Source organism: Arachis ipaensis, chromosome B09 (assembly GCF_000816755.2).
Source record: "Arachis ipaensis cultivar K30076 chromosome B09, Araip1.1, whole genome shotgun sequence".
NCBI lineage: Eukaryota > Viridiplantae > Streptophyta > Magnoliopsida > Fabales > Fabaceae > Arachis > Arachis ipaensis.
Genome location: NC_029793.2, coordinates 31951841 through 31962606, shown reverse-complemented (window position 1 = coordinate 31962606; position 10766 = coordinate 31951841). Strand labels below are relative to the sequence as shown.

At 37.9% G+C, this 10766-nt stretch overlaps 1 protein-coding gene across 3 annotated transcripts; it reads left to right on the top strand.

The window, feature by feature from the left end:
* On the top strand, positions 4225 to 10378 carry LOC107616568 (uncharacterized membrane protein YjcL-like). 3 transcript variants are annotated; one of them, XM_016318517.2, is made up of 6 exons: positions 4225 to 4603; positions 4780 to 5006; positions 7543 to 7653; positions 7764 to 7919; positions 8038 to 8279; positions 9868 to 10378. In XM_016318517.2, the coding sequence occupies exons 1-6, from the start codon at positions 4311 to 4313 to the stop codon at positions 10198 to 10200; spliced, it is 1362 nt and encodes a 453-aa protein (XP_016174003.1). In that variant the 5' UTR covers positions 4225 to 4310; the 3' UTR covers positions 10201 to 10378. The 3 variants fall into 3 exon arrangements, with proteins under 3 accessions (XP_016174003.1, XP_016174005.1, XP_016174004.1); XM_016318519.2 differs by having other exon boundaries at positions 9881 to 10006; XM_016318518.2 differs by having other exon boundaries at positions 4291 to 4603; positions 4785 to 5006.

Here is a 10766-nt window from a genome sequence, read left to right as displayed (position 1 = left end):
ATGACTGTGACGAGCTTCAAACTCGCGATTGTTGGGCGTTAGTGACAGACGCAAAAGGTGGGTGAATCCTATTCCAGCATGATCGGGAACCGACAGATGAATAGCCGTGCCGTGACAGGGTGCGTGAGCATATTATTCACTGAGAGGAGGGGATTGTAGCCACTGACAACGGTGATGCCCTTGCATAAAGCCAGCCATGGAAAGGAGTAAGACTGATTGGATGAAGATAGCAGGAAAGCAGAGGTTTAGAGGAACGAAAGCATCTCCAGTCGCTTATCTGAAATTTCTACCAATGATTTACATAAGTATCTCTATCTCTATTCTATTATTTAATTTCGAAAACTCCATTATCACTTTATATCTGCCTGACTGAGATTTGCAAGGTGACCATAGCTTGCTTCATACCAACAATCTCCGTGGGATTCGACCCTTACTCACGTAAGGTATTACTTGGACGACCCAGTGCACTTGCTGGTTAGTTGTATCGAAGTTGTGACAATTATGAATTAAGATCAGAGCACCAAGCTTTGGAGCCATTACCAGGATTTGTTCGAGCCTGGAGATCACAATTTTGTGCACCAAAGGTTTAAGGAGGTGGTGAAAGATTCCTTCATTGCTGAAGGGAGGGAGCTCAAGTGGATAAAGAACGACAAGGAGAAGGTAAGGGTGGGTTGCAAGGATGAGGAATGTCCATTCCTGGTTCATTTGTCCTATACCAAAACCTTGCAGTGTTATCAAGTAAAGACATATGTGCAAGAACATACTTGTGCAAGGGATTTAGGGAGCAATGCAGCTGACCAGCATTGGCTTAGCAAGAAGATTGAAAAGGGGATGATAACCCAACCTCACATGAACACGAAGGAGGCAACTGACTTCCTAAGAGAGGAGTTTTCATTATGTCCCCACCCTAAAATGGTGTACAGAGCAGTAGTGGAGGCTAGGGAGAAGATCATGGGCAATGAGAGGGACCAATACAAACGGAGCAGAGACTACTGTGAGTAGATTCTGAGAAGCAATCCAGGTTCGACGGCCAGGTTGAAGCTTATGCCAGTTCCAGAATCACCTCCCGTATTTGATAAATTATACATATGCTTGGATGCTTGTAAGAAAGGGTTCAAGGATGGGTGCAGACCTTTGTTGCACCTAGATGGTTATTTTTTGAAAACCTACTACATGGGTTGGCTTCTAGCAGCAGTTGCCCAAGATGCCAACAATCAGTACGAAGCCCATCCTCACCATGTATGAAGAAATCAGATGTTATCTGATGAGGAGGATGGTGAATCACAAACGGGTCCTGGATAACCACACTGAAAAGCTAGCACCTGTACAACAGAAGAGGATGGAGAGGTTAATCTATCTTAGTACTAAGTGGATGGCTGAATGGGTTGGTGACAACGAGAGGAAAAGTTTGAGGTGAGCTGGAAGGCAAGCAAGGTTGATGTGGATCTAATTAAATACATTTGCTCGTGCAACAAATGGCAACTTACTGGTAACTTCTGTCTCTCTGTAGTCAGATTGATTCATAGATTGATTTGTTATTTTGCACATTTTTAAAACTGTTTCCCTTGTCACCTCAGGCATGCCTTGCATACATGCACTTGCTGCCATTAGGAAGAGACGCGACCAACCACAAGACTACGTGCACCCTTGGCTGTGTATGGAGTCAATCAGAAGGACTTATGCACACTGCATTCAACCAGTGCCAAGCTTAGAGATCTGGGCCAGAACTGAATTCACACAGCCAGACCCACCCATCATCAAAAGAGGGATTGGGCGGCCAAAGGTGCATAATCAGCAGAAAGACCTTGCAGAGCCACTAATGCAAGGGGGTAAGCTGAAGAAGTCGTTCTCTGTGTCTTGCAGCAAGTGTGGTGAGAAGGGCCATAATTACAAAACTTGCAAAGGAGCACGATCGAACCCGAATTGGAAACCGAAGACCAAAAGGCCTAAGAAGAAGAAAGAGAGCACATCCCAAGCACTTGTCTGTCTCCCTTTGTCACAGTCTGCTCCACCACCAGAGGTAAAATCAGTTGCTTAATAATGGTATATTTGCTTATAAGATCCAGCAACTATTGTGTCCCTAGTGCAAGTAGTTCAGGCTTTAAAATGTCTTAGTACTTTAAACCTCAGAGATTTGTATGTCTTAGTATCTGAATCTTCAAGGATTGATCTGTATTAGTATATGAATCATGACGGACTAATATGTCCTCATATTAAATTGTCAACTAATTTACCCATCATGTCCAGGATGCTTCACACAACCAATCAAGCAGCTCAACACCCCAGCAGCAACAACCTACTATAACTGTTAAATTGTTTGTCATTATAAGCTGTTTAGTATATGTTCTGAGTACTTATTGCCTGGTTATGTTGGCGTCTTATATGGCAGGTTCCGAGCGGAGCTGGTCCAATTGCAACGAACGTTGTCCCTGCTCCAACAAGAGTTACAAGATCAACAATTGTATCAAGACCACCTGCCCCAACGGGTTCAAGTGCCAGGCCACCCGCCCCAAGTTTAAAACAGCCCTTTAGGCCCCCAAGAAATGCTCCATCCATGGTCACCGGCACAGCTCGCCCTAAACCGTCAAAGTTCAGACCAAAACAGAAGATTTTCAGGCCACCTGCTCCACTTGGTCAAGGGCCACCACCTTGTAGCACACAGCACTAAGAACCAGTTCACCAAGCACCATCTAGCACGCAGGCAGCTGCACAGCCTCAGCAGGCCCCACCCCCACAACCATCTAAACCAACTGTCTCAGCGTCCAAGGAGTCCAAGAAATGAAGCAACTCATGTCTTATCTTATTTTGTGACAAATGTGTCCTGCTGTAAACGTTTTTTGTATTATCCAGATATAACTATCTTTTTTTTTTTGGGTATTAGCCAGTTTTTTGGTTACTTGTTTGTGGTTAAGCAAAAATTTGTCACTGGTAGTATGCCATACATGTGCAGACATTACTAGCCAAGTGGTCGTCATTTTTTTTTTTGGGTTGTCAGTTACAATGAACAATGTATAGGTTCAAAGGTTTAATGCCAGTTACTCAGTGTTTGATTACCTGTGATTTTGCTAGCTTTCATTTTCTGCATTACATTGCAATATACAGGATACAAAATTCATACATTTCTAGAAAGAACATATTCAAATTTTTCCAGGCAATACGTAACAAAATTTATCATATTAAACCATCAATCAGTTCTTACAACTTAAAATACTAGCAATCAGGACAATTATAATCACATACATACACCATCTAATTGGATTTTTTTTGGACTCTAAAGCTACAATCCTCTTCTCTAAACAATTGATCTTCTTTTCCATGCCATGCTTCCATTCATGCTCTTCAACATCACCTAATTCTTTCTCTTCCTGGAACCTTGAATCACTCAACCCAAGCCTTCCAATGTGCTCATCTAACCACAAAAAAACTTGCAATGGGGTTGTCTCACCTGCACAAAATCATTCCACATATATCACCATGAAAATCTGGGTTACCCAAAACCCTAACACTAACATATTCCCACACAGCTATACATACCTTATAAAACGGACAGCCGAGAAATAATCTGTTAGGGTTGCTACTCGTCTTCGACATGAACATGATGGCGTGTTCTCCACAGAAGCACTTCGGTGACACCCCATCTTTGCCATCCTTCCCCTTAGGACCAGAAGCTTCGACGAATTGCTCTTCTCTTCCTACACCTCCACTCCTTCGCGAGCAAGATGATACCCCATCCGATGCCATGCTCCCTTTCTTCCTTCACCGCCTTCACCCTTTCTATCAACTCGAGGAAATAGGGTTCAAGAATTTGAAAGATTGGGGGTGGGGGAGAAAGGTGTTGTTTAAGGAGGCTGGGGACTAATCTGTCCTATTTCCAGAAAGTCTTGCCAATGTGGCATCCCAATCAGTCCACGTCAGAGCCACGACAGCCAACTCAGCACTTTCTGACGGGGCTTACGGGCTGAGATTAACGGGGGGATAGATTTGTCCAAAATTTTGAAAGGTCAGGGACATTATTGTATTTTGCAATCATCAGGGACGAAAATATCTTCTAAAAAAAAGGTCAGGGACGAATTTATCATTTTCTCTAATGTTATTTTTTCTAAAATAAAAACTTTACTTACTCAGCCATTCCTTTCCTTTGCTATCATTTATTGGTGTAATGGATCCCACTTTATCTATCACGTTCGATCTAGTTAAAGTCAACTAAGTTACCATATTTAGAAAGTCAGCAAACTTAGAACCAACGGTGACTATTTGACCGTCAGCTTTTCTCAGTCATTCGTTCACTCTGCCACTTGTTATTAACAAAAATGGCTTCAAATCTTCTTCTGCTCCAAGCTTCCCACCCTCTCCCCCATCACTCACTGTCATTTTCCCGCCAAAAACGAAGTCCTCCGCCTCCCTCACTCTCTGCACACAACTCTTCTTCCTCTTCCTCTTGTACTCATTCCACCATCGTCAAGATCAAGGGTTCTTCTTCTTTGGCCACACGCAGTATTGTTGCATCTGCCATTGGATCCAACTTGAATGCTCCTCTCATCTCTCCTCACGATAATTGGGGAAACTGGACCGCTCTCTTCGCTGCCGCCGTCTTTGGAATCTGGTACTCACGCTTGAATTGATTTGAATGTACGACATTCGTAGTCAAAAGTCAAAACAGTCCACTTAGGGACTTTGATTAGCAAAATTATTGCAAGAGGGGTTAATTTAAATAATGATTGATAGAGATTAATTTGAAGATTTACTAATTCTGGCTTCTGAGTATTGTGGGATTGTAAGGTCAGAGAGGACCAAAATTGGGAGCACGCTGAGTGGATCTCTGGTGAGCATATTGGTGGGACTTGCAGCCAGCAATGTGGGGATTGTTTCCAGTAAAGCTTTGGCATACGACGTCGTCTTGAAATTCCTTCTCCCTCTGGCTGTTCCCTTGCTGCTCTTCAGGGCCGACTTGCGCCGCGTAGTCAAGTCCACTGGAACACTCCTCTTGGCTTTCTTGTTAGGCTCAGGTGAGGTAACTCATTTTGTTGCGGCTTTGCCTTCTCCTAAGTGCAAAACTCATTAAAGTGTAAAAGTGAGGGATTAAGCACCATTGGACAATAGAAACTATTGATCTAAATCATTTTTTGTTTAGATTTGTTCCTTTGTGGGTTCATATGTCTGCATTTAACTGGCTGGTATAATCAGCTTTGGTTTTAGTGTACTGTTTTAGCTACTCCATTCTGTGTGCAATCTGCACGAAGCGTGAAAGCAGTTCCATGATTGTAGAGTGGTAAATCATAAAAATAACTGGAAGGGTTTTACTTTGGGCTTCAATTGGAAAATGTTGGTTAAATATCAGTAAACTTAAATGATAATGTGTTTAAATAGTTTGGTTTGGTTATCAATGCAGTGCTTAGTGTTTACATCCTTGATGTTTCTATCGGGTGTGCAAATTTGTTTTATGAAATTGTTGAAGATGTTAACATGAAGTTGAGAAGTTACAATCTTTAGTTGTCTTCTGCTGGATTTGTTAGACTCATCCACTGATGAGTAGTTTGATTTAGACTCCTTTCATTTTCTTCTAGACTAGGTTAGTGGATCTTATGCAGAACAATGACTTCCAGTTATCTTTTAAGTTCCTTTGCATCCATGATTCTTTTGTTCCGCTTTTTCTTGGTTTCGTACTTCTAGAAAACCTTTAAGTCTGTTTTACAAATGTTTTTTTGGAGGCTTGACTATTACATTTGTCTAAAGCAATAATCATAGAGTGGCAAAGAGAAGAAATAAGTTTATTAAGGCATGGAGAGAGTGAATGAATTATTCCAATATTTTTATGACAAAACTGTTTGGAATGAGGGAAAAGATATTTGCACATTGATAATGTAAAGGGTGTACCATTCCAAAAAACTTCAGCAAATAGAGTTATCTTAATGACATTTCAATCAAATGTGCTTGTTTCTTCTAGTATTTCTGGTCTTACAGAAAGCTATCTTGGAACACTATGTACTTGAGTTGAACTAATGCTAGACACTAAGCTGCGTTTGTTTTAGTTGCTCTGGCATGCATATGTACTTGAGTTGAACTAATGCTAGACACTAAGCTGCGTTTGTTTTAGTGGATAGGATAGAACATGACATTAAGACAGAAACAATAGTATAGAGACACTAAAAATTATCCTTTTTATATTCTGTTTGGATATAATGTACAAAACACTCATGTAATGTCTAATATTATGTTTGGATGCACATGGATAAGACTAAAATATTATGCGAAATGACTAAAATAGACATCTTTCATACCCTCCTCTCCCTCCTTCTGTCTCTCACTCCTTCCTTGTCGCCTAACCCTTCCTCAGTTGCTGAAAGACCGAGGAATGATACCTGCTATACCTACTAAACTCTGTTTCTGCCAATTCAGTCTCTCTTGCCCAATTCAACATTCAAAACTTTCTACGTACAATTCATTTTCGTATTTCTTTAAATTTTTTATTTTTTCGCTTCTGAATTTTTTATTGTGTAAATTGGAGATTCAATAAGTCTTTTTACCCCAATTGAAAAAAGAAGAATACAGAGATAGAGAAAGAGTAGGGAGAGACCTCTTTGAGAACCTATATGAGAATAACAACGATGCAAAGAAGAAGCTCAAATTAGGGTTTTTAAAAAAAGGTAATTAATTATCTATGGACAAAAAGAAAAAAAATTTTCATTAAAACTCCGTGTCCACCCTCCCAAATCTCGTGTCCATCATTGTCTTTCGTTTAAAAGTAGATACAAAAATAAAGAAAACCTGGAGACACTGTATCAAGTGTCCATGTCTCTCTCTCCAAACACTTTTTTAGATATTTATTGTCTATGTTTATGTGTCCTGTCTACAAAAATAAATGCAGCCTAATGAAGAATTTTAAAGGATGACTTATGTGAAATATATGATGGTAAATTAAAATGAATTTGGAATTAAGTGAGATGATAGCCTAGGGCTGGTTTGAGCATCAAAAGGCAAAACCATTAAAGCAGGTAATTAAATGTTTGAAATGGTCCATACTCAACTGCTAGCATCTTCCAATTTTATTGTACAGTTCAAATGTGTTTCAATTAGGATATTTGGAAGGAAATTTGAAAAGAAGCATCTCAAGATATGGATCTCAGCAATAGCTTTCACATTTCTCCAATAACCTTTTTTCCCCCTTCACTTTTCAGCTTTCACAAATCACTATATAAGATTTTTACTAAGATTTTTAAGTTATTAGTAAGTCCAGTATGACAAAGAACATAAAGTACACGCTTAAGTGACTAGTAAAAATATATTTTGAAGCTGAAACCAATTTGTGGATGCCAATTATGTAAAGTAATTACAGTTGTTAGCTTACGAACTGAATCCAAAACTCATATTAATTTGTCAAATATATGTTTTCTTGGTAAGTTTCTATTTTCCTTACGTATCACAAGTTCACAACAATTACAAATGCTATTGTTAAAATTAGCTTGTCCCGAGCCTTCTTTATTTCTTCATTTTCTTTGTTTTATCAAGTATTAACCTATTTTCTCCTCTACGTTTTCGTGACAGTTGCAACTACAATTGGAACAGTAGTCGCATATCTGCTTGTTCCAATGCGATCGCTTGGTCAGGATGGTTGGAAGATAGCAGCCGCACTCATGGGCAGACATATTGGAGGAGGTCATTTTCATTTTACTTCCTACATCTCATTAATATTTCTATGAATGTTTGTACATTCAAATCACATGGCTTCACTACTGATATCTATTATTGTGTTCCTCATTGTGCAGCTGTCAACTATGTTGCAATTTCTGATGCCCTTGGTGTTACCCCATCAGTTTTAACCGCCGGGTTAGCTGCAGACAATGTTATCTGTGCAGTGTATTTTTCAACATTGTTTGCATTAGCCTCTAGAGTGCCTCCAGAAGCCTCAACATCTGTGAATGGTAGCTTAAATTCTATTTCGATTATAATATTACAGTTAGTATGTGCAGTATTTCTTTGGCATTAGCCATGTAATATTAACTTATTTATTTAGTTACTTAATTTTTAAATGTTTTGCAGACGATGAAATAACTACCAAGTCTAATCCAAGGAACACACTTCCTGTGCTCCAAATGGCTACTGCTCTTGCTGTGGCCTTTTCCATGTGCAAGGCTGCCACTTTTCTTGTAGGATATTTTGGAATCCAAGGGGGTATTCTTCCGGTGGTAACAGCAATTGCTGTAATTCTTGCAACTGTATTTCCCAAACCATTTTCTTCACTTTCACCCTCCGGCGAGGCTATGGCTGTGGTTCTCATGCAGGTGAGTTAGTAATTCTCATAGGCAGGTTTTGTCACAGTAAGAAGTTACTGTTTAGTGACAACGATACGAGAGATACAATTATATAATTTGATTTTTCTCCCCTTTTTAAGAACATTAGGGAATGATGTGATGATAGCGACAAAGTATTAAAAAATGAATAAAAATCTACAACCAAATAAAATAGTTAACCAAGTTCAACCAAGTTATTATAACCAAGTTCTTCTTCTTCTTCTTCCTCCTCCTCCCACCCTTGATGCTGCTACTTTTTCTTGTTTTCCTCCCTTCCTTTCTTTTTCTCATCTTTCTCTTTTATTATCGTCGTCACCAGCACACCACCACCTCCATCTCCTCCTCCTCTTCCTCCTTTTTCTCATTTGAATTTTTCGATCTCCTCCTTCCTTTTCCTCCTCTTCCATCATCATCATCATCATCATCATCATCATCATCATCATCATCATCATCATCATCATCATCATCATTATTATTATTATTGTCATTATCGTTATTGTCATCATCATCATCTTCTTATACATATAACTGTTCAAATTTAGAATGCATCGAAATTACTTAGTGATGATGACACACAAACAAACTCAGTTCAAAACAAGCACACAAACTAAATTCAATTATCCACAAAAGTACATGCATGTAAATAATACAAAAAAGCCATCAATATGACTTAAATGACACTAGAAGTCTAGAAGTACTACAATTATCTTGCATGAACTAATTACACTAAATCCAAGTTAATGAGACCAAGTGCACCTTATTTAAATTCAAAATGCACCGAAATTACTTAATGATAACGATATGCAAACTTAATTCAAAACAAGCATACACCAAGTGCATCTTATTTAAATCCAAAATGCACTGAAATTACTTAAATAATAACTCAAAATTCCTTGTCCTTTTTCTCTTCATTATCATCATCTTCTTTTTTTGTTCATTTTCTCCTCCTTGTTTTACCTTCTCATGATTCTTCTTATTTTACTCTCTTAATAAGAATAAAAACAAGAAAAAATCAAACAAAGAAAAAGAAATACAAAATGCTGCAAAATCAGTAGAAAGAGTAGAAGGAAAAGAAAAAAACGTAGAAGAGTAGCAATAAAAAAATGATGATAAGAAAAAAATACGCAAAGAAGAAGAAATGCGAAAAATAAGAAGGAATTTGAAGAAGAAGAAAAAAAAATGAGGAGGAGAAGGAATACGGGATATTAACGTTTACGTGTGGGGGTAGTTGGAGTGTGTATTCTCGCTCTCACTAATGAAATTGAATTTTTTTGCTAAGTTTGGACCAACTTAGTTGGACTTGATTGCCAAAAAAATTTAAATATATAACAAAGACTGAAAAAAACATATAGGAGTTAATTATCACTTATTAAAAAATATTCATTTATTTAATTTTAAATTTTGATTATGATAATAAATTTTTGGATGTTTTACACCAATAATGTAGATTGAGAAATACTCCATTCTTTTACATTTTTTTGTAATCTTATTCATTGTTGATTGGCTAAATTCTTATCCAATAAATATGAAGTTTATAAAGTTGATAATAAGTTATTGTTTCTACTGCTCATGAAAACAGGTGTTCTTTGCAGTAATAGGTGCAAGTGGTAGCATATGGAGTGTTATCAGAACAGCACCTAGCATCTTCCTTTTTTCTTTTGTTCAGATAGCAGGGCATCTTGTGGTGATTCTTGGATTGGGAAGACTGTTTCGGTTCGACTTGAAGTTGCTTCTTATTGCATCCAACGCTAATGTTGGAGGGCCAACCACAGCATGTGGAATGGCAACTACAAAAAGGTGGGATTCTCTCATTGTGCCTGGCATTCTTGCTGGTGTATTTGGAATTGCCATTGCAACTTTTCTTGGCATAGGATTTGGTCAAACAGTATTAAAATACATGTGCAATTCATAGCTCTATGTAAGAACTTCCTCCTCTTCTTCCCATTTCTTAGTTTTGATAGGTTTTGAGGAGTTCAAAGATACAATTTGTGTTAAAGATAATCAACCCTAAACCCTAAACCCTAAATCCTAAACCCTCTAAAACTCCTCCTCGACTTTGAATTTCAATTCAATAATTTTTTTGTGCAACCTAGGCTATGAATTTCAATTCAATAATTTTTTTGTGCAACCTAGGCTAGGGAATTCAGATTTGAATTTGAAATTCAAAGATAGAATTTATTTCATTTTATGTCTTATTAAATAATTTAATAGAAGAGATTATTATGCACTCTATTTCCAATTACGTGAGCAGTCATCAGCATTGATAAAAGCCATACTGCTATTTCTTTTTAGTTTTTGAGTTCTCTTTTTTTTTTGAGTTTCACTTTTAGTTTGAATAACAGAAAAAAGACAAATTCTCTGCTGTATCCACATACCATTTATCTCTACAAAATACGAGACGAAAAAGAACGATTTTTTTAGAAGGGATGTAATGAAATTTTTGGATTGACTATTACTATAGCCTAATATATTTATATA